The sequence below is a fragment of the Pelobates fuscus genome, chromosome 3, assembly GCF_036172605.1.
Source record: "Pelobates fuscus isolate aPelFus1 chromosome 3, aPelFus1.pri, whole genome shotgun sequence".
NCBI lineage: Eukaryota > Metazoa > Chordata > Amphibia > Anura > Pelobatidae > Pelobates > Pelobates fuscus.
The window spans coordinates 74,199,189-74,223,731 of NC_086319.1; the positions used below are offsets into that span (position 1 = coordinate 74,199,189).

At 41.7% G+C, this 24,543-nt stretch overlaps 1 protein-coding gene across 3 annotated transcripts in view; it reads right to left on the reverse strand.

The window, feature by feature from the left end:
• Positions 1 to 376: 376 nt before the first annotated feature.
• GLT8D2 (glycosyltransferase 8 domain containing 2) overlaps positions 377 to 24,543 on the reverse strand; it is a 64,790-nt gene continuing 40,623 nt past the window's right edge. For 2 of the 3 annotated variants that reach the window (XM_063447213.1, XM_063447212.1), the window contains 8 exons: positions 23,156 to 23,263; positions 22,093 to 22,261; positions 10,003 to 10,120; positions 6,211 to 6,295; positions 4,755 to 4,867; positions 3,621 to 3,787; positions 2,997 to 3,109; positions 377 to 1,006 (listed from right to left, as the gene is read on the reverse strand). In XM_063447213.1, coding sequence (XP_063303283.1) covers positions 840 to 1,006; positions 2,997 to 3,109; positions 3,621 to 3,787; positions 4,755 to 4,867; positions 6,211 to 6,295; positions 10,003 to 10,120; positions 22,093 to 22,261; positions 23,156 to 23,263 — 1,040 coding nt within the window. In that variant the 3' untranslated portion in view covers positions 377 to 839. Of the gene's footprint in view, positions 1,007 to 2,996; positions 3,110 to 3,620; positions 3,788 to 4,754; positions 4,868 to 6,210; positions 6,296 to 10,002; positions 10,121 to 22,092; positions 22,262 to 22,720; positions 22,890 to 23,155; positions 23,264 to 24,543 lie in introns of those variants that run through there. The other variant, XM_063447214.1, reaches the window with a different exon arrangement.

A 24,543-nucleotide genomic window follows, 5' to 3' on the forward strand; every position in this document is an offset into this window, starting at 1 on the left:
TGTTTCCTGATGGCAATGGCCTCTTTTATCAGAATAATGCACCCTACCACATTGCGCAAATTGTTGAGGAATAGTTTGAGGAACAAGTGAAACAGTTCAAGGTGTTGCCTTGGACTCCAAATTCCCCAGATCTCATTCCAATTGTGCACCTGTGGGATGTGCTGGAACAACAAAGCAGAGGTCTTTTAGTGTCCATGCCTCAACGCATCAGAGTTGGTATGGCAGCCAAGGGGGACCTACACGACATTATGCAGGTGGCTTTTTTGTTGTGGCTGATCAGTGTATCTGCCCAGCCTACATCCCTTTCTTCAAGCTCTGGTTAGATATATCATAACAAAAACATGCTGAGTTTGCCAGAAGTAAAAACGAGTTACAGTTCGAAAACACAAACACTTTTATTTAAAAAACAAAACAAAAAACATTTTTTGGGAAATTAAACTCTATTAAAATGATCTAACAAACGGAATCTGTAATCTCTTATTAACAGAAAATGGCTATATTTACATAGAAACAGGCTTGGCTTCAGATTGCATATTATCTCTGATGTTACTTAAGTCTTAGACTGATATATAGTTCAGAAGCCGGTGCTAGTAATTTCATTCATGAAAAAAAAAAAGAATATTCTCAGCTTATTGCAGGTACCAGTAAATTTGTTACCTTTTTTTTGTTTTTGCTTCATTTAATTTGTGTTATAACCTGACTTTAGCATGAATTATCTAATTACTGTATCTATCTTACACACAGAGAGGATAGTGCTATACAGTTGTGTTTTCGACAGTATTGGGGCATTGTACAAATAACAGGTGGTACAGAATATTAGGATTGTGCAAGAGATTGTATCAGACACGGTGTAACTGAAATTTCCCCGTTGGGTCTGGGATATACCATTCTTCCCATATATTACTGTGTGCACTGCGCATTTGCCATGGTTTATATCTTCCGTTCCAGTGAAGAAGCTTTGCCTTTTGAAGAATATTTTGTGATGTCTTATCATCTGGACTCCATCCTTCAACACAAAATACAAATAATATAAGATTCTAAAACCAGCATGTTGGACCCATAAATACAACCATGGAATTCGTTCTGGGTGGTTAGTCACCCTTTCATGTTATCCCATTAGACATTGCATGTGTTTGTAATGACAAATGTTTTTAACAAGCAGAAGAAACTTGAGGTGGAACAGGTACACATATATACACATATATACACATGTACGCACACGTTATTGGAAAGACAAACGTTAAACCTGTCTAACGCCTTTTGACTCTCCCTCACATGAAAGAAGGAACACGTCGGGCACTTAAACCAGCATTGTGACTTGCAGAATATTTGCGTGCTTTAAAATGAGACATGCCCACCAGGGAACAACCAAAATGGATATATATTTATATAAATTCTCTCTGGCTGGTGCAGCCATTGTATTCCTGCAGTTTACTTTCAGTTTCTGGTGCTTCATCCTTCATGATCTTGCTTCACTTGCATTCTCGCACATGCGTATAAAATAGAGGTCTATGCAAGATCAGAAGATCCTCCATAAAACGTGAATCAAGCAAACTAATTCCCTTTCCTGCAACCGCCACTAAGGATGGCTGCTGGGAAAAGACATAGGTTAATGGCAAACTTTCCCTCGAATTCCCCCTTTTGTCATCCATAAGTTATAAGAAACACCCAAGGCTTGAGTCCAAATCAAAAATACTCCACTCCTATTGCTCTCCCATGTTCTCCGCTCTCCCATTCTTTCCCTGCCTACGTATGTAGTTTCCCCCTCATTTCCAATATTCTCTGCCCTTGTTTTTCTTCACGCTACCATTTCATCTCCATATTTTCTCCATCTCTCTGACATGCCACATCCCCATACATTTAAATTGCTCTTTCACCTGTACTCCACATTCTCTCAACACCTCTTTTTCATGCCCTTCTCCCATTTTTCCACCCAAATCTTTTTTTAATGTCTCTGCCCACTTCTCTTTGCACTCTCTGGTTTTCACAGCTCTGTCTGTTTCTCTAACGAGGTCTCTCCTTGCTCCCCAGCCTTCCTTCATGTTCCCTCTTCTCTCCCTTTCATTTTCGCACAACCTTTTTCTATTGTCCTCTCAATTATTATGCTTGTTTTCTCCCCTTATATATTTTTTTCCAAATAAACTTGAAGTATCTTTCCTTTTTCAATACCTACACCACTTCTCTAATTTATGGTTTCACCCCTCTATTCCATACCTCCTTTTTATGCACAAATACACTAGTGTTCGTCCAGGCGCACACTGGCACAATTCCAGCACAAATCTATCAAATTGTTTTAGCGCAGTTTGACACTTACCTGGGTGCCAGCTGCCAAAGCCAGATGTCAGTGTTGTTAAAGATTGGAACTCATTCACTGGCTGAGAGCACCCAGCTATGATCTCATCCAATGAATGAACACCTACATTTTTCATCCAGCGTCTCCTGCTTGACAAGACCGGAAGCAGTGCAGGTGCTCGGTGGGACCCAGGTAAGTATCAAATCAAGCTAAAACTGTTTAACAGATTATGCTGGGACAGCAACAGGGCACATCAAGCACCATCACCATTACAGCAGTATGTAGTAGTTATGGTGCTTGGAGTGTTCCCTTATGGAATCCGGTATACAGTATTCCCTTCTTTGTCTTTCGATATCCTTTGATTGTTTTGGAATTTCAGTGAAAGGCTTTGCATTGCACATTGTGCTTGATTTTTGCATTTTATTTTTTTCCTGTTTGCACAATGAAAAAAAAATTGTGTTAGATTAAACTGCAAAAACCACGACCACCGTAGCTCTAACTCTAACCCCAAATATTCTCTTTTCAAATGTACAACTGTACACCTCCCCTTCCACGTATATGGCATATATTTATAGAATTCCTCCCAGCCATAGGATTGCTCTGTAAACCTGGCTGGAAGGGTTTCAAACAGGAAAAAATACAGTTTAGCTTAGACAGTACTTCTTAGTCATTGAAAAAAAATAATAATATAGTTCCTACTCACCTAAATATCGAATGTTCCAGTACGGACTAATGTGAGAATACTTTTCGTGAAATACTATAAGCATGGGAGGTGTAGCCACACCGCCCCCTACTGTGCTGCTGTAGAGATTCTCTCTGTATAAACGAGAAAGTCACTGAGTAATAATAATGGCACATGTATTGTACAGCACTGGAGAATTGTTGGCGCTATATAAATAATATCAATTATAATATACTTGTCCTATGACTTGCCTTCTACTACGCCCCCTTGTACTGCTCTGAGGTACAGGGAGAAAGGCACAATTGAAAATGAGAGCGATAAAAGGAAGGAGGGAAATCATGTCATAAATTATTATCAGAGGCAAGACAGAAAAGAATAGAATGGGAATATGGGTAATGAACAGAGGCCGTACCATAGATCCCTACAGGAGTAGACAAGTGGCACTACATTTGCTTAGAATCCTGTTGTCATTGTATGTGTTTATTTATTACCATGACTGTGTACATTTTCTGTCCCTGTGTGTATTCATAATGGAATAAAGTCTATATGCAGTTGACTTTCTCAAAATCTATGCCTCACCTGGAAGGTGTAACTAAGCAGGTGGTATATTTGTTTAATTTGAAGCTATCGTGAAAATATGCTTACTCAACATTTTTCTTCATCCATTTTTCCAATTGCTTAGTAATGTGTTGATGTCTCCACTCAGTCATGTTGGCAACAAACACACCTGGGTTAAAGGAGCAGGTGCTTGGGCTAATGCCAAGTTTTTGGATGGCTTTCTTTCTATAGTCAAGAAACCCCATGTAGGTGTTCTAGAAGATAAAAAACAAAAACAGGTTGATTGTATGTATTATCAGCTGCAAATTAAATTCAATGGCTTCTAGTTTGCAGTGAACAGCTAGTGATGATATTTAGACTAACTGAATGTATATTTACGATGTTCAGTTTTGTAGAGTGCAAAATTATTCGCACATTCCTGACAACTGTCCTAAATCTGGCATGGCAGTCTTGATTTTGGTTCTCAATTCTGCTGATCCAGATTTTCTTTACTCTGGCGTCCCACTTTTAGAGTGGGCACATGTTGTGCTAGGCTATTCCTGGGCAGCAATTGTCCCTCTGGCCACAAGCATTTACTGATTTCGGGTCACATTCTCACAGCAACATTCTTGAAAACCTGGAAGGTGTGTTGGGATGTCTCTTTGCAGAACTCATGCCTGCAATGTTCTGCCGAGTGTTTACTTGCCCAGCTTTCTGATTGTGCTTGGACTGGTAACTTATAGCCTCAATAATGGCTTAATCTCTCCTATTGGAATATTGCCCTTTAGTCTGTAGTATCTGAGTGCAACTGGCTGCTAGAAAATGTTGAGCACATTATGTTCCTGGAAGTGATTGCAAGTGGCTGCAGGCTGTGATAAGCCAGTACACAAAACATTGTCAATGAAATTAAGGGAAACAGAGTCTGCACAACTTTGTACAGATCTCTTTGAATACTCCCTTGTCCCCTTAAAATCATACTGACGAAGGTTGCAAGAATATGAAGTCACACCTAGACTCCTGCAACAAGCTACCCAACTCTTACATTTCATGAGATGCTTGCGTAAGACCATCCACACAAAGATCTGTGAGTTAATTCTCAAAAAAAGTACATTAATTTTTACTCTGTCTGCCAAAAGTTGCCAGCCCTTCCCTGGCTATAGGTATGCATCCATCCTTCCTTACTCCATCCTTGGTGACAGCTTTGTGGAGACAGAAAAAAGGTGTTTCCATCCTGTACCTCACCTGTATGCCTACTTTCTTAATAAGTTCTTGGGTTGAGGGTAAATCACAGTCTTCAGAGAATGCAGCAACATGGCCCATTGCTATCTCTGTGTCATACAATTCCTGGATATCGCCTGATAGAACCAGAACGCACCAATAAGAAAAAATAAATGTATTTTAGAAGAAGCATCTTATCTCAGAATAAACTGTGTCTTATAGATACATTGCAAAAGGGATACTCTAAGCACCCCAACCTCTAAAGTTTATTATAATGGTTATAGTGAAATAAGTCTTTGAGTGCAGTTGTTCTGATTTGTGTCAATTTCGTCTTGTGTAACTGGACAAAAAACGTCGCTCTCCATGCAGCCAAATCTTGATCCTTTTTCTGCTGCTGCTATTATACAAATTTTTCAGTTTTCTAAGTAAATCTGAACAAATAGGTGAAAGGCCTTTAACTCTGGGCTAAGCCAATGCCAGTTCTCAGGGCACACCATTGCCATCTAGATTTGTATGGAGGTAGAAAAGGAAAGGGACTTTATTGATATGTTTGGAATCACCACAATAAGCTGTAGTTGTTATGATGGTTAGAGCATCTCCTTCGACCCTTAAATTAACTTTAGACCAGAAACGTATTTGAGCAATGCCTATATCACCTTTTATTTTTGTCCACCTTAACTTACTTCCCAAATTTGCTGCATGAAACATTAATATTCAATAGGATTATCATAAAACATAAACATTATAAAAAAAATAATTAAACTTGACAATATCTGCTTGACCGTGTCTGTGGGATGTGTCCTGTAAGATAAGATGCTTGTTACAGCAAATAAATGGTTACATTTATATAAAAGTACCGTATATACATATACGTATATTTATCAATATAAATTGATAAAGAGTGTATGAGTAATTGAATTAAAATACCACTTTAAGAGGCGAAACAAAGCCACCTGAAAAATGGAAATGTAATTTTAACATCTATAATACTATAAATGATCCCTAAATATTTACATTGGTTAGACAATGAAATACAATGAACAAATAAAGGAAGGACCAAGTACAAAAATGGATAAGATCCAAGGTAGATTTATTGAAACAATGTTTATTTATGCAACATTTTGGATCACAAGGGCCGTTCTGAAGCTTGAGAATTGTTAGCTGAAACAGTGTATAGTACACTTTAATAAACCTGTCTTGGATCTTATACAATTCTGTGGCCAGTTCTTCCTTTGTTTGTTCATTGTTGAGGAGTGGAGTTGCTTTAGACTAATGGCATTGGATTGACCTTTGCTGTGTCCCTTCTCATTTCTCTAAAGCAAATTAAATACAAGGCAATTTCATTTTTTTTAAACATTAAGATATTAATATGTAGAGTAAGGATGCACAATACAGTTACAACTTGTGTTGACTTTCTTAACATGTGTTATTACAGCACTATGTACGACAGCCATAAAATGAAAAAGGAAACAAAACTAACCTAAAACAATGATGTCGTCATCCAGGTAAATTACTTTCTCGTGGTTCAAGGTCAACAATGGCAGGTAAAACCGAACAAAGTTTAGCTTTTTTTCCCCAAAAATGTAAAAAAAAGAATTAAAGGGAACACATAAAATAAATACAATTCTATGACATAGATTATTCATCATAAAACACAGAATTGCGGTGAAGTGAATGCTTTGTTGCAGAAGCGAGGCCAAAAACTGTGACTGTAACTGAGTTAGCTAATTTTTCCAAATTTTGCAACTTAAATGTTTAATTTACTACAGTTTGGCATTTAAAGGACCACTCCAAGTACTATAATCACTGTAACTCACTGTAGTTGTTAAGGTGCCAGAGTGCCCTAGAACCCCAACATTGTAAGTAGGCACACCATTTTCGTAAAATCTGATTATTTACCTGGAATCAGGCTCCGCTCCTTGCATCCTTCCATTAGCACTCCTGAATTACGCTCTGCAGTGCTAGGTCAGAGCATTGGCTGAGAGCATCAGCTGATCACACTTAGCTCAGACAGAGGGCTTCTGAAATATTAGAGGTGTAAGGCGGAGCCCAGCAGACCCCGGGTAAGAAGACAAAGAGTTCTTAAATGCTTTGACTACTTACATTGGTCGGATGCTAAGGAACTTCTAGCACCATAACCACTATAGGAAGCTGTGATGGTTATGGTACTTGGAGTGTTAACTTCATGAATTAGCTCCAACATGCAGAATTACAAAGAGAAGGAATGATTTGCCAAAACCTATCTACCCGAAAAGCAGTACATATTTTGTTTTTCCATGTTAAAGGCCTGTGAAGAGACATTCATAACTGTGGATTCTGGTTTTATTTTTCTAAAATAAGTGTATCTTTCAGTCATGAGTACTGAGCATGTCTATGAGTACATGCAGGGTCATCTTTTATAGTAAAAAAGATAAAGCAGTGAGACAGCACTGGTCAACTTATAGGCAGCAACCCTTTAAAAGGAATCCCTCAAACCCTTTAAAACAAGACAGGTATAGAACAATAATAAAAAAGGCTGCGCCACAAAAATACAGAATAAAAGATAAAAAATAGTAATAATAAAAGTAGACAAAGTCCAAACAAAAAGAGTCCAATCTGTATACCCTTACGTCTGATCTTGGGATCTTCAGATATGATGACGACGTGTCCACTTATATGGAAAAAAGAAAGGTATAAACAATATTGCAATATGTATAGCTCAAATTTGGGCGTAAAAAATAATGATGGTAGAGAACTCACATTTACAAGAGCTTTTAATCCAGCTCTAGGGTAAAGTGCGTACAGCAGTATATTCCCCGCTTATGGGATATGTAGTGGGTATCTCTCCGTCTCTGGTGTCCAATCCTCAGAAAAAGAAAGGAGACAGCCAATAGTGCTCATTGTTTAACAGTGTAAATATAGATTAAATTAAAACGTACTTACAAATGGAGAGCAGACCGAATGCTCTGTGATATCAGCATAGGTGGATTGATCCCCACCTAGGATTTCTTTAGATGCAGGAACCTTCCAGGCAGGTATCATTCCTTTTTGTTTCAGTGTCCTGCAGGCAGCTGCTGAAGGCTTCTGCCCTTTCTTGCAGGTTTTAATATCTGCCTGGAAGGTTCCTGCATCTAAAGAAATCCTAGGTGGGGATCAATCCACCTATGCTGATATCACAGAGCAGTCGGTCTGCTCTCCATTTGTAAGTACGTTTTAATTTAATCTACATTTACACTGTTATACAGTGAGCACTATTGGCTGTCTACTTTCTTTTTCTGAGGATTGGACACCAGAGACGGAGAGATACCCACTACATATCCCATAAGCGAGGATTATAGCGCTGTACGCGCTTTACCCTAGAGCTGGATTAAAAGCTCTTGTAAATGTGAGTTCTCTACCATCATTATTTTTTACGCCCAAATTTGAGCTATACAAATTGCACTATTGTTTGTACCTTTCTTTTTTCCATATAAGTGGACACGTCATCATATCTGAAGATCCCAAGATCAGACGTAAGGGTATACAAATTGGACTCTTTTTATTTGGACTTTGTCTACTTTTATTATTACTATTGTTTTTATCTTTTATTCTGTATTTTGTGGCGCAGCCTTTTTTATTATTGTTCTATACTCATCTTTAATATTGATTGGACCCTGGACAAGTATTTGTTTGGGCCCCCTGGGCCATGCCCAGCCCTCCCTGGCATGCAACAACACACTCCACCCCAACGCAGTGGCAGAACTGAAGTACAGAGGCCCCTGGTGCAAGACTTTTTTGGGCCCCGCTATCGCAAGGGTGGCTTCCCATCTGTCATGCAACTCCAACAATGTTTTGACAGATGAGGCTCTGCCATTTACCCACCCTTACATGTATTTAGCACTGAGCAGTGTTTGTGTGTAAGCATGTTTTTGTGTGGAGCATGTTTGTGTGAATGTAGGGGTGTGTTGGTATGTGGAGTTGGCGTTTGAATGCAAGAATGCATTTATGTGCAGTGTTGGTTTTTGAATGCAGGGGTGTATTTATATATAATTTTGATGTTTAACACAGAAGTGTGTTTTTATGTAGTGTTAACCTTTCAATGCAGGAGTGTGTTTGTATGTAGTGTTGAAGTTTTAATGCAGGGGTGTATTTGTGTGTATTTTTGGTGTTTTAATGCTGAGATGTATGCACATATACACATACAACACCAAAAATAGGCTGAGATACTCACACACACTGACACACGTGCAGACATATAGACACATTCACACACTGACACACATATACAGATACACAGATACACACACTGACTACATACAGATACACAGATGCACATACAGATATACACATTGACACATACACACACACATATACAAATACTGACAACAAACACTGACAAGATACAGATACACACACTGAAACATTCAAATACATAGATACACACATTTAAAACATACAGATACATATACACACAATGACAACATACACATATACTGACACACATACACTGACAGACATACTGACACACACACACACAGATACATACACTTACAGACATACTGACACGCACACTCAGACACTCAGACACACACATACGCTGACAGACACACTGACACACACACTCAGACAAATATAAGAAATTTACACTTTTAAAGCCACCCTCCAGTTTCTTATCTTTTGCAGGAGGGTGACTATTCTGGTTTCTAGTGTTGGGGTTAGGCTACTGCACTCCCATCTCAGCCCCCTCCTCTCTGCCTTCTTTCCCCACCCGTGCGGCTTCAGTATCTTCCTACCATGCTGCCGATGTGAAAGGGGCCCGACTCTGCCCCTGCTGACAAATGCTCTAAGTGCATGGACCACCCGATGGGCCCCCTTAGTGTGCTAGTCCTCTGTCTGCAACCATTTTGTTGTGGGCAGAGGGCAAATGGGGCAAGTGCTCTGGGCCCCTCCAAAGGAGTAAGTGGGCCCAGGGCAGCTGCCCCATTTGCCCCGTGTTAATGACAGCCCTGAGTATATGCTAATTTGTGCAGTAGGTCCCCAATGCTTCTCTACAAATAATAATTTAATTGGCTGAGATCATCAGTAATTATGATCTGATCTAATGGGTAGAGCAGTGGCCATGTTGAGATCAGTGAAGCTTGTAGCTAAAGGTAAGCAAATCCTCTTATACAGGTACCTAACCATCTAAACAGGAAAGCTTAAACAATAGAAATATAGGTTTTTAAAAAAAACTTTAGAGTGCTTCTTCAGTACAGGTCATATACTACACAGCATAAATCACTCTATCAACTATTAAAAAAACATAATTACTTACTGGCTGCAGAAGCTCAGGGTTAGGTGTATCTGGGCGAATTTTCCCTTTAAGTACCTCTGGATTAAATTCAATTATTTTAAATTGTATGTCAGCCAAATAAGTGCCTTCAATCCATTTCCTAAAATATATGAAGAGTAATGCTGCACATTGTCATAGAAAGAGTTAATGGGCAGAAGCAAAAGCAATTCTTGTTCTGTCTAATAAGGAATTATCACTTCTCTAGAAGCTGCAGTGCCCCAAAGCAAAGATAAGTAATAACGTTTGATGCTGAGACTTGTAAGATATCATTGTCCCTGCCTGGCCAAAAGTATTATGCCACCAAATGATTACAAACTATGCCTATTACCCCAACATGTTATTTTGGGGCAATAGAATCATGAAGATTCCCTGGACGAGAGTGGTGGAAAGGTAAAATTATATTCGCTAATAATAATTGATAGTATGTAAAAATTGCTTGAGTAAATCATTGTTTATTAATTTTATATAGTTACATAGCTGAAAAGAGAAAAGAGTCCATCAAGTTCAGCCTTCCTCACATATGTTTCTGCTGTTGGTCCAAAAGAAGGCAAAAAAACTAGTCTGAAGCACTTCCAATTTTGCAACAAACTAGGAAAAAATTCCTTCTTGACCCCAAAATAGCAGTCAGATGTCTCCTTGGATCAGGCAGCTATTACCCCGCTAATTAGAAATTATATCCCTGTATGTTATGTTTTTGCAAGTATTTATCCAATTGCAGTTTAAACATCTGTATAGACTCTGACAAAACCACCTCTTCAGGCAGAGAATTCCATATCCTTATTGCTCTTAATGTAAAAAAAACTTTTATTTGCCTTAGATGAAATCTCCTTTCTTCCAGCCTAAATGTGTGACCTTGTGTCCTATGTATAGCCCTGTTTATGAATAGATTTCCAGATACTGGTTTGTACTGGCCCCGAATATATTTGTATAATGTTATCATATCCCCTCTGAGGCGCCGTTTTTCCAAACTAAAGAGATTTATAACCTTTCTTCGTAACTAAAATGCTCCATTCTTTTTATCAATTTTGTAGCTCGTCTCTGCACTTTTTCTAGTGCCATAATATCCTTCTTTAGAACAGGTGCAAAAAATTACACAGCATAGTCAAGGTGTGGTCTTACCAGCGATTTATAAAGAGGCAAAATTATATTTTCATCCCAAGAATTTATGCCCCTATTTGTACATGACAAAACCTTACTGGCCTTAGCAACTGCATATTTACATTGCATATTGCTGCCTAATTTGTTGTCTATAACAATTACAAATCTACATTTGTAGCTTAATAAACAATGATTTACCGTATATACTCGCGTATAAGCCGACCCGAATATAAGCCGAGGCCCCTAATTTTACCCAAAAAAACTGGGAAAACTTATTGACTTGAGTATAAGACTAGGGTGGGAAATGCAGCAGCTACTGGTAAATTTCTAAATAAAATTAGATCCTAAAAAAATTACATTAATTGAATATTTATTTACAGTGTGTGTATATAATGAATGCAGTGTGTGTGTGTATGAGTGCAGTGTGTGTATGAATGCAGTGTGTGTGTATGAGTGCAGTGTGTGTGTACGAGTGCAGTATGTGTGTACAAATGCAGTGTGTGTGTATGAATGCAGTGTGTGTATGAGTGCAGTGTGTGTGTGTGTGTATGAGTGCAGTATGTGTGTATGAGTGCAGTGTGTATGAGTGCAGTGTGTGTATGAGTGCAGTGTGTGTGTATGAGTGCAGTGTGTGTGAATGCAGTGTGTGTATGAGTGCAGTGTGTGTATGAATGCAGTGTGTGTATGAGTGCAGTGTGTGTATGAGTGCAGTGTGTGTATGAGTGCAGTGTGTGTGTATGAGTACAGTGTGTGTGTATGAATGCAGTGTGTATGAGTGCAGTGTGTGTGTATGAGTGCAGTGTGTGTATGAGTGCAGTGTGTGTGTATGAGTGCAGTGTGTGTGTATGAGTGCAGTGTGTGTGTATGAATGCAGTGTGTGTATGAGTGCAGTGTGTGTATGAGTGCAGTGTGTATGAGTGCAGTGTGTATGAGTGCAGTGTGTGTGTATGAGTGCAGTGTGTGTGTATGAATGCAGTGTGTGTGTATGAGTGCAGTGTGTGTATGAGTGCAGTGTGTGTATGAATGCAGTGTGTGTATGAATGCAGTGTGTGTATGAGTGCAGTGTGTGTATGAGTGCAGTGTGGGTATGAATGCAGTGTGTGTGTATGAATGCAGAGTGTGATGCAGAGCCTTGGTGGGGGGTGGGCATTTTAATTATTATTTTTTTAATTATTATTATTTTAATATTATTTTTTTTCTTTTATTAGTAATATTTTTTTTTATTTTTTTTTATAATTAATATTTTATTTTATTATTTACATTTTAATTTATATTTTTTCGTCCCCCCTCCCTGCTTGTTAGCTGGCCAGGGAGGGGGGCTCTCATTCCCTGGTGGTCCAGTGGATGGGCTGTGTAGGAGGGGGGCTGGCAGGAAGTTGTAACCTACCTCTGCTGCAGCTCCTGTCAGCTCCCTTCTCCTCCGCGCTGGTCTAGTCAGTCTCGCGGCCGCGCGGAGCGTTGCCACAGTAACCCGTGGCAACGCTATGACCCCGCAGCTCTCGTGAGACTTACACTGGGAGCTGAGAGGGAAGCTGACCGGACCGGTGCGGAGGAGAAGGGAGCTGACAGTAGCTGCAGGAGAGGTAAGTTACAGCTTCCTGCCAGCCCCCAACAGCCCCTTGTCTGTATTACGGCAATGTAAGTTGCCATAATACAGACAGTGACTCGAGTATAAGTCGAGTTGGGGTTTTTCAGCACAACAAATGTGCCGAAAAACTCGCCTTATGCTCGAGTATATACGGTACTTAAGCAATTTGAGTGTGTGCTCCCTTGCTAGATAATAGGGACAGAGTCCTCCTATAACCAGATTAACAATAAGGAAATTAAAAGCAGTGTCCCGAGGCACAGGGAATAGACAAATTCTCAGCCACCTATACTTGGTCAAACTTTGACCTGTTCACCATCCCTATCTTATGAGTGAGAGAGCTACAAACTGGTAACCTGCCCAGGGCCCTCTGGCATCGTAATCGTTCTATGGCAATTTTCAGTCTTCCAGAGACTTTTGGCAAAGTAGTCAAACACCTAACTTTCTTCTGCCTCCCCTCTCTGCCCATTTTATTTTGCTTTTCCTTATTCTTTCAGTTTTCATAACGTTTCTTTTTTTTTTTTTTTAGATAAAATGCATCCTTGATTATTTAAATAATTGTCTTTACAATACCAGTGAGCATGTTCATTGTAATGTGCACAGTTTAATATGGAATTTTTTTTTTTTTTTTTTAATTCTTTATTTTAGTGTGCAATAAAAGAATAACAGACAGGCTTGCATTGCCACGACAGCGTCCGCAAGCTTATAACGGGCAAACATCTGCATACAGTGTCATGACATATGAAACAGTTGCACTTTTTCATTTAAAGAAACAGGCTGAATCATAGATTGTTTAGTAAGACTTAGAACATTACAGGCTAGAGACCCTACGTTAGTAAAAGGTAGATTATACAAGCTTAATGTACAGGCTTGTGTTAGAAACAGTCGGGTGCAGATTTCTCCACACTGCTTAAGATTGACCACCAGGGGGCAGCGAGTCACTGAGCTCGCCAGATTTAACTTCCATGTAAGTTTAAGAAATCAAGGAACAAGTATAGTAATACAAGGGGTATGCTAGGCTAAATTATATTCAGTGCTCTGCTGAGGTTTTAAGTACACACATGTTTATATGTATATTCTGCTGCTTAGTTGCTCCTGCAGTGACGCTGGGTCGGTCGGCAAGTCCCTTATATTTCCCGCTGGTTGCTTCAGTGCTTGCTAGCCAGGGGTGTGTTCGCTTGTATTCTTCTGCCGGCATCAACCTTGGGTGCAAAATAAAGCCTGCTTACTGTGTTCGCTGCTCTTCTTTATATAGGCAGAGTAAGAGTGCAGTTAAAGTCCCCTTGGGTCCGCTGGTGGCGCTGGGAGTTGTAGCTTTCAATGGGAGCTCTCTCTCCGTCTGTTATTAGGCGCGGCGGCCATCTTTACTTTTGCCATGCGGTCCGAGATGTAACATGTCGCCGCTCAGGTTATGAACATGGTCGCTGCCCCGCCTCCGGTGGGGTCCGGGATAACCCCCCCGGCCCACAGGGGGGGGAAACGGGGCCCTCGGTGAGCGTGTGAGAGGTCCTGCCGGACCAAGCGCGGGAGATCGGCCGTTTCTCCCGTCAGGGCCTCGCGGCAGGCCTCAATCTCAGCTGCCCAGCAGTCAGCCGCGCCGGCGGTACGATTGCCGATAGTGACATCCCCAGTGGGTGCTTGAGTTCCCTTTGCTGGCATATCGCTGTTGGATGTTCAATTCGAGGGAAAAGGTTAGTTTTTGCCAGGATTTGTGAGTTTCATTGTGGAGCCGAGGTGCCCCACGTCCGTCCGGCTCGGCGGTCAGGCCCCGCCCCTTTAATATGGAATTTTAAATACAAAAGTCACCATTAACTGTATCACTTGTACTGCATTGCTAATTTCTGCATTTATAGTAATATCTATATATAATTAACTATACAAATGTATACTGAAGAATATTTCTGCTTGTTGCGCCCATGTCCCTTTATGTCCATTACAAACTAAATGGATGTGAAGACAGTAAGCAAGTGATAGAGTCAGAGGAAAATCTGAAATGCTAAATTCTTACATTTTCAAGACAAATTCTTGGTCTTAATAAAATCCCATTGGAGGACAAAGATAGTGGACCTGCCATACAGGTGGAAAGTGAACCGGAGAGATTAATGCTGGTTAACACTGTTTTGTTTAGTTTGGAATGTTGTTCCATCATATGGACACTGTACTTTCATACTCTAAATCAGGGTTAGGCAAACCTTCGACATCCCTGATGTTGTGGACTACATCTCCCCTGATGCTTTGGCAGCATTATGGCTGTAAGAGCATTATAGGAGATGTAGTCCACAAATTTTTTGCTTTGCTCAGAATGTCAGTTATTGGCTGAGAGGAGTCAGCTGCCTCAGCCAATGAATATCGACAACCGCGGCGAGTGTCGAAGGTTCCCTACCTCTAAGGTATACTGATATCAGGAGGATTCAGCAATCTTCTTTAAAAGGAGTCACACCAGATTACAGAATTCATGGTTTGTCTTGTCTTTGTCTAGAACGGGTTAACAGACCTCTTGAGGTTTAACCCCTTAAGGACACATGACGTGTATGACATGTCATGATTCCCTTTTATTCCAGAAGTTTGGTCCTTAAGGGGTTAATGAACTGACCCCCCTATGGAATAGCTTTACCAGAGTCGCAGTGCTATTGTACATTGTCATTTTGTTGCTTTTTTACTTTTTTATGCATATACTTTGTTTTTATTGCTATTTTTTTAGTTCCTTATTTTTGTAGTGCTTGAAGCAGACAGGGCAAGCAATTGCCAGTGTAGAATTTAAAATGCATATAAACAAGTAGAAATAATACAATACAGGCTTTCTGCACTAAAATTTTTTTGATCCCTGAGAACATCTCAGTAATCCACCCTGAAGGGAAGATGACAAGGGATGTGTCTTTTGATTGTAAGGGCATTCCGGGGAGTAAGGAGTTGGGTTGTAAGTATGTAAGTGTGAGCAAGCTATGTGTATTCAAGAGTATTTTGCATAGTGGTTTATAATTCAACATGCACATTCTTATAAGAGGATCATGTGCATAGCCAGTTAGAATATGAGGCTACAATAAAATTTGTGCTACAGTGAAGTGTGTGAGAGTCACTCAGGAGAAAAACGGCACATATGAGCCATCTGTGCCACTACAACAATTACCACTAACCAATAGGGTCCTGGGGTGTGGGGAGGAAGGGGAAGGGAATAATATCTACCCTATGTGTCACTATACCCCACTCCCTCTGTTCCTGTGCGTCCATTCGTCTGGTTGCAATTACGTGTCTGTTAGTCCACCCATTGTACAGCGCTATGGGTGGCGCTATATAAATAATAATAAAATAATAATAAAATGTGCTCTATTTAAAGTTGCTGGTTAAGCTGACGTGTTTGAGGGTCTACCCCTGGCGTGACCGACCTTTTCTCGCTACCATGCCATTGTTTGTAAAAAAAAAAAACAAGAGATAAACCAAGGTCCAAACTGTATAACAAAAATGAAAAAGTGAGAGAGTTCCCGAAGTTCCCTCCATCTATCAGAACAAAATGGGTGATGTTGGCTGGGTCCCATGTCCCCGTTGGTGCCCTCGCGGTCGTATTGGAGCCCAGAGGCTCGAAGAAGGCGTGGGTGTCTTCAAGCGACCGGATTGTGTGTGTCTTTTCTTTCGGTTTACCATCAGAGCTCCAAGAGCCACCCAACAAAAAGATACTTCGCAGGAATGGAGGTGAGCGCTTGCGGATCCCATGGATCTGCGTCATTGCAGCATTGCTCTGGAGAGGTCCTAGTAAAAGTGTAAGAGGGAGTCCTCTAAATTTAGAGGTGTTTTGCCCCGTAGGGCAGCCATGATGTGGTTCTTGGCCATGGTGCAACGTATAATTACATCACGTGTTTCATAAGTGGAGGATTTGGCTACGTTAGTTATCCGATAGACCCCATCCAGTATAATTTGCTGGGATTCCGCAAATTTTTATGTTGTTGCTGTGGTGTTGTTCTTCGAGGGATGTAATTTAGGAGGATAGGCTGTGTTGGTGAGTATGTAGTTGTTGTACTTAGCCACTTAAATTGGACACTGTGGTCTGAACATCTGAACATCAATTATGTCTTCCTCCGTTGCTTTGATGCGGACTGTATAAGTCTGGATCTCCATCCTGACTAGTGCTAGATCTGCTGCCATCATTTTATGCAAGTCAGTAAGAAGAGTTTTAAGGTCGCACTTTGGTGTTGGAGCTGAGTCGTCTGTCTGGCTCAGAATTTGAGGTTGCTCTGGTGCAGTTGTAGGTGAGACCTATTGGTTTCGGTTCTCTGGCCCGTTATCTGGTCTGGTGCATCACTAATTCGCATGGCCTCCACAGGTAGTGTTTTAGCTGTGGTTGGCCTCAGGAGCATAATCTCGACATCTCTATTTTCGGGATTGTGTGATCGGCGCCCCATCTTGGAGGCGAGGGGTAGTGTGTTTAGCTAGAGACAATGTGCCTCTCCTGAGCAGTGTGTCTCCAGTGATCTTCTGAGGAGTGTCTCCTCCTAGTGTAGTCGAGGTGAGGTAGGCCCCGGATAAGCGCTTTGGCTTGGGTTGCTTAGAGTTATACAAAAAAGATATCTGTTGGTATAGCTAGATGACCCGGTTCCGATGCCGAAGTTTTTAGAGATGGCTAGTGGTTTAGTGGGGAGATTTTAAGTGAGATAGTGGAGGTATTTATGGAGATGTCAGAAATGGAGCTAGATTAGAAGAACCCAAAACACACAGACCCTAATCTGCTAGAGGAAAGGTATAACGTATTACCGGGCCTTAGAATGGCCGGATTTAACGTAAAGAGTAGTAAAGGAGAAAGCCAAGGTCAAACATAGCGGAGTACAGTATAAACGGTAAGACAAGCCAAGGTCAGAAACACAGTAAGCCGAGAAACGATTAATCAAGCCAAAGTCAGTAACAAGAAATCCAAAATATATGAAGCGCACTCTTAGATATGCAAGAACCACAACAGGGCAACTTGCTACTAAAAAGTCCTAGCTTATAAAGCCAGGAAACCAATACCATTCAATGAATTCGGGAGTGTCTGTTCGTGCGAACCAATAGGTTAGGCACTTTGAGGCGCGTCATTATGATGTTGGCGCGACTTCGCACAAATAGATGCGCATGTAGAGCGTGCAGCGTCTCACCCGCTGCTGAGTTGGGGAGCTCTGGAACAGGTAAGCATGACAGCCTCCTTTTATTGTTAGTTTTCAAATTTGTAGCATTTGTAGACTGATTATGGTCAGCTTTACTAGTGGCCATTTTTCACTCACCTTTTCACTTCACCTTTAAATTGCTATTAGCATATTGTAACGGATCGCCTGGCACCCCGACTGAGTACCTCCGTTAATGGATGCTCCTAGTGCTTCCTGAGGACTCCAAGCACTCTGGCAGACACCATAATCACCGAATCCGAGAAACCTTTAAATTCTCCCAAGCGTATGAATGCTGTAGACCATTGAATAGGAACCATACGAATAGGCTTGTACTCCTAGCAGTCAACTGGAACAGCATACAATAAATCCTTCCCCCAATAATGAGACGACACATCACTTTGAGGGTAAAACAGGAACACTGGACTGGCTCATCCAGCCTGGCTTTTATTTCCAACTCACACATACAGGCCACACCCAGGGGGAGGCATAAAAGAACCAATGACATAGATGTTACCTCCCACACATCCCCTCCCCTTAGTGTGACACATAATCCCATTATGCATACAGTGTAAAATATACTTTTACACAACTTTCATTATATGAATAGGCTCCATGGTATGGCTATCTGGGGTATCACATTCCCATAAAGTCTGGTCCATAGTCCAAAGGCAAGAGGCGGGCAATCAGCCCCCTCCAAGGACACGTGGCGAGGTCGGTTTCGCCACACTTCTCCCCTTTACCCCCCAGACTAACAGGGTACTTGACCTCCTGCCGGTCAGTGCCCTTGTTAGTCCAGCAGCCCACCCACAAGACAGAAACAGCAGAGCAGCCCACCCACAATAAACAGTTACTACACCTGGGTGAGGGAGAATCTTGTCCAGGTTCAGGTGCCTCACCACGGCTGTGTGGGGGACTGGTAGGCTGCCTTGGTAGGTTGTTGAGGGGGCAGAGACCAGCGGTACTCTGTCCTGTTGCCAGCACTACCACAGGAGTAGTCTGGTTGGAGCCTGGTTGCTGGAGACCGACTGTCTCCCCTTTAAATACACCGCTCTGCTGCTGGAGACCGACTGTCTCCCCTTGAGTTACACCGCTCTGCTGCTGGAGACCGACTGTCTCCCCTTGAGTTACACAGCTCTGCTGCTGGAGACCGACTGTCTCCCCTTTAGTTACACAGCTCTGCTGCTGGAGACAGACTGTCTCCCCTTTAAATACACCGCTCTGCTGCTGGAGACCGACTGTCTCCCCTTGAGTTACACCGCTCTGCTGCTGGAGACCGACTGTCTCCCCTTGAGTTACACAACTCTGCTGCTGGAGACCGACTGTCTCCCCTTTAGTTACACAGCTCTGCTGCTGGAGACAGACTGTCTCCCCTTTGGCTAAACAGCCCTGTTGTGGGGGGGCAGGACCGACCGTCCCTACCCCCTGTGCTGGAAGTGCAGAGACCACGGTCCCATCTGCACAGGTGTGGGGCTTACAGTCTCCCCCTGGTACATTAAGCTGCCGCTGGGGAGAGGTGGTAACCAGCTCCTCTCCCATTAGAACACTCTGCCGCTGGGGAATGGAGACTGGGCTCTCTATTCCCTGTACATTAATGATCCGCCGCTGGGGAGAGGTGGTAACAATCTCCTCTCCCATGCATACTTCCCGTCTCTGCGGAGGGAGACCGACTGTCTCTCCTCCCAGCACAGAGTCCTGCTGTGGGGGAAAGGGGGATGGGCTCTCTATTCCCTGCTGGATACTCTGCCGCTGGGGAATGGAGACCGGGCTCCCAATTCCCAACAAATCACACTGCCGCTGGGGAGGGAGGACGGCTCCTTCAGCTCCCTGTAACTTGGGCGCAGAGACCACGGTCCCATCTGCGCTGGTGTGGGGCTTACGGTCTCCCCTTGGTGGGTTAGGCTGCCGCTGGAGAGAGGGTGTAACAAGCTCCTCTCTCTGAACTGTAACCTGCCGCTGGGGATCTGGGCCGACTGCCCAGCATCCCTGTAGGGCCAGTAGAGAGACCTCGATCCCATCTCCACCTGCCATCTGTGGGTCTCTCCAGGACCAGTCTATGAGGTCTGGTTCTGCTTGTCGGGTAGGTTGGAGCTGCACGAAGCTGAGCAGGTGTTGGTAGTCCTGCTCCAGCTCCCACTCCCTTGTTACCAGGTGGGTCATGTCTTTGCTCACCTCGCATTCGTCAGCCCAGACATACATGCCCATCCGGTAGTCGTAGATGTCCCAAAACCTCGACCCCTCCGTGCTGCCAAGATCAATGTCGTCCTCCAAGGCATCCCATAATAAACCCGGGCCATCATAATCATCCCCCTCCGGTAAGTCGTGCTCGGCCGTCCAGGGGGTAAGTCGAATGGTATGCCACCAGAGGGCCTGGTATGCGTTGTCTAGCCAGATCTCTCGCCATACCAGGGTCTCTAGTCTTGTCACCCACTCATCCAGGGGCTGCTCTCCCAATAGATACATGCGCATCGCCACACGCTTCTGTAGCCGCTGCTCATCACTGGGGAGACTCTCACCTCGCCGCCACTGGGCGTCTTCCAGGGCATCATACCAGACTTCCTTTCTGTCTGCATCCCTGTAGTCCGCGGCCGCCTCCTCCTCCTCATCATGGAACACTGTCCAAAAACTAGCTGATTCCATCCTGCTGTAGCCAGGGGCGCTGTACGGATACTAGCGTTGCCCTCAATTTGTAATTCCAAACGTTACCAGTGTCTCTGAGCTGCTTCTCCTCGCACTAGGACGCCATCCCACCGCTGCCACCAATGTAACGGATCGCCTGGCACCCCGACTGAGTACCTCCGTTAATGGATGCTCCTAGTGCTTCCTGAGGACTCCAAGCACTCTGGCAGACACCATAATCACCGAATCCGAGAAACCTTTAAATTCTCCCAAGCGTATGAATGCTGTAGACCATTGAATAGGAACCATACGAATAGGCTTGTACTCCTAGCAGTCAACTGGAACAGCATACAATAAATCCTTCCCCCAATAATGAGACGACACATCACTTTGAGGGTAAAACAGGAACACTGGACTGGCTCATCCAGCCTGGCTTTTATTTCCAACTCACACATACAGGCCACACCCAGGGGGAGGCATAAAAGAACCAATGACATAGATGTTACCTCCCACACATCCCCTCCCCTTAGTGTGACACATAATCCCATTATGCATACAGTGTAAAATATACTTTTACACAACTTTCATTATATGAATAGGCTCCATGGTATGGCTATCTGGGGTATCACATTCCCATAAAGTCTGGTCCATAGTCCAAAGGCAAGAGGCGGGCAATCAGCCCCCTCCAAGGACACGTGGCGAGGTCGGTTTCGCCACACATATATTTGGGGAGAGCAAAAATATGTGAATTAAAATGCAGGCCAGCTCACTCTGCATGAGAGATGCAGTAACTCCAGACGATTGTTTCATCCTTGTTATGCCTCATCAGTGAGGTATAGCTGATACCTCTCTTTGCACCCTGAGCAAGTGGTCCATGTCTGGATTACCCTTTAAACTTAGAGAGAGCAAAAAAGCAGGATGCAAAAGAATACCAAGAACAGAGAACAGCTCTCGTAGCTTGCCCTTCAGTGAGTCCCTGCTCAAATTTCAAGATGGTTTTAGCTCAACTTGTGAGCTATTCTTTTGTAACCTGTATTTTTGCTCTCTCTAAGTTTAATGAATAATCCAGATGTGGACCTCTTGCTCACGGTGCCTAGTAGAGTATTGGCTATACCTCAATGATAAGGCCTAACAATTCCGGTATCTATCAAGCAGAGAGAGCCTGCCTGCATTTCAGATATGGACCACCCTTTTGGGTGGATTCAGCCTTATAAGCAAATGGCCTTAGTTCTCTTTGTATTGTAACAAGATGAGCTAAAACCAGCTTGAGATCTGAGCGGGGACCCACCTAAGGGCTACTTATGCTGTTGTCTGTTCTTAGAATTCTTTTGTTCTCCCTAAGCATTTATTTGGGCTTTATTTAATTTCTTTCTTGCTTTTACTGAATAAATGGCTTTATTTATGGAATATTTTTAGTAAGCATTTTTACAATTATTATTTTCTAACGCCTTTTATAATCATCTGTTTGATACAGATTGGCTAATTGTTTTAGGGGGAGACAGCTTTACATTTGAACTGGCTACACACAATTTATTAAAAATAATTCAAAATCTAAATTCTGACAAACAGGTATTTACAAACACACACAAAGCCTAGTTAGTCTTCTAAAAATAGTAAGGGAAAGCTTCAAAAATGGTGACTCACCTTATATGAGTTAATGTGTTTTTCATCCCCACTATATAAAACAGGACATTGGCGGCAGTGTGAGCGTTGATGCTGTTAATTGCAGCCATAGTTGCTGCCATCCTGCCCGAGGGAGCACTAATAACAACTGGAATTACATCTTCCTCTATATCTTCAAATTGATCTGCCTCTGTGTAGCACACATCAAGTAGAGTTAAAGGAACAATTTAGGATCAGGAACACAAACATGTATTCCTGACCATATATATTGTTAAAACCACAATCTAGCCCCCCTAAATATAACACTATCTTACTTTAATTCCAGTCTGCTGCTGCTAGCTCTGCCCTTGATCTGCTGCTTGGCTGACATCATCAAAAGGGATTCTCTAAGAGTCAATTACAATGCTTTCACATAGGAAAGCACTGGATTGGCTAAGACCGTCAAGGAGGCAGATCAGGGGCAGAGCCAGCACAAGCCAAACACAGCCCTGGCCAATTAGCAACTCCTTATAGAGACGCATTGAATCATTGCATCTCTATGAGGAAAGTTTGTTATCTCCATGCAGAGGGTAGAGACACTGAATGGCAGCGTTAAAACCACCATCTAGCCCCCCTTTCCATTTTCTCTCCAAATATAGTAAATTCTTACTTGTATTCAAGTCTGAAGACTGTCAAGGGGTTCAGTGTCTGTATACAGAGGGTGGAGACACTGAATGTGCAGCACTGCACCAGGAAGCACCTCTAGTAGTCATCTGAGGAGTGGCCAGTGGAGGTATCACTGGGCTGTAATGTAAACACTGCCTTTCTCTGAAAAAAACAGTGTTTACTGCAAAAAGCCTGAAGGGATTGATTCACAGGAACAAATGCAATAAGCTGTAGTTGTTCTAGTGACTATAGTGTCCCTTTAATGATCAAGTTCCCGTTTAACTTTCATAACAGTATATGTCAATGCAATGGTTTATGGTATCTTGTTTTCAGGCACCATAAACCACTGCAGTAGGCTTTAGCGATTATGGTACTTGGATAATTCTTATAAGTATTTATTATTTTATTATGCAATATAATAGAAAGTTACTTTTACCACCTTGCTCCTTTGTTACTTTTTTTTCTTTGACGGTAGACACCTTGTAGATAGTACTATACAATATCAGACAGAAGGTCAACAGAAGCAGAACCAGAAGAATGTGGTTAACTGAAATAAAGATAATATTATGTTACATATCTAACAGTGCTTTTTTACATGAATATTGGTTACTAATTTTCTGGTTGAAGATAAAGAATATCAAAATGACTATATTTTTGGAAAACTGGATATCACTAGAACAAACTTTAGTATTTTTTTTGACAATCTTTATTTGTACATTTTAAGAAAGGTAAACTTTGGTATTTTTGCCTCTTTTTTATGTCTGTAAACATGACTGATAACTACATTTGAAAAATGTAATCAATAAATATTCATAAAGAAAACAAATAAATAAATCCTGAATTTCACACTTGTCTTGAGAAAACTAAGCTCTAACAGATAGGTTTTCAGATCAAGATATTTACTTATATGTTTTACCCATTTTTTTTCCAACCATGTTCTGCCATATTCAATGCCTTGGATAAATAAAATCTACTACACATCCACAGAAATCAGCCTGACTTAATAATAGACAACACCCATAAACATATAAAAATATGGCAACCTTGGATAGCATTTATGAAAGGGGACAAGCACACTCTAGATGACAAAGGCAGATGCGATACAAAAATACCAACAAAGAATAATTAAATTAACCATTTAGATGCCAGGGGTAATGGATCAGTTTCTAGACATGATGTCTCCACATCAAAGCATGGTCCACCCAGTCGACAAAGTATACATCACATTAAACTACCTAATGCTGTTTCTAGATAAGCCACAATCCAATTTTTACGTACATTCTTTCTGATCATTCTGTTTAATAGTTTATCAAATTTTTGTTTCTATTTCTGAATAATATCCAATGATTTGATTAATATCTTTATTGCATTTTGGGTGACTTAATCCATATATGACCTTATCACTTCTGTGCATGCCTGCTCAAGATATTAATTGTAATTTGCTCTTTCACCTTACATTAAGCCTTATCTCCTACAGATGTTTATGAAAAACTTTTGACACTTGTGACAACTAGCAAGCTTTGTAAAATCTAAGTGGAATTGTCCTCTTCTGTACTATATATAACTGTAAAGTTACAATAAAAAAAATAATGAAAAAAAAAAAACTTTAGTGAAAAAAACAAAGCTTCACCTTTTTACAATGGTATTCAATGGTATGCTCTATAAATCTTATGGTGAAAAAAACAACACAAAAAAAAAATGTTCACACACCCCTTCTCATTTGTACGTAAACTAACAGACCAAAACAGGAGTGCGTGCTATCTTAATAGTAATAGAAATGCAAGCAACTGTAGGTAAAATATATCCATCTCAATGCAAAGCTTGCCT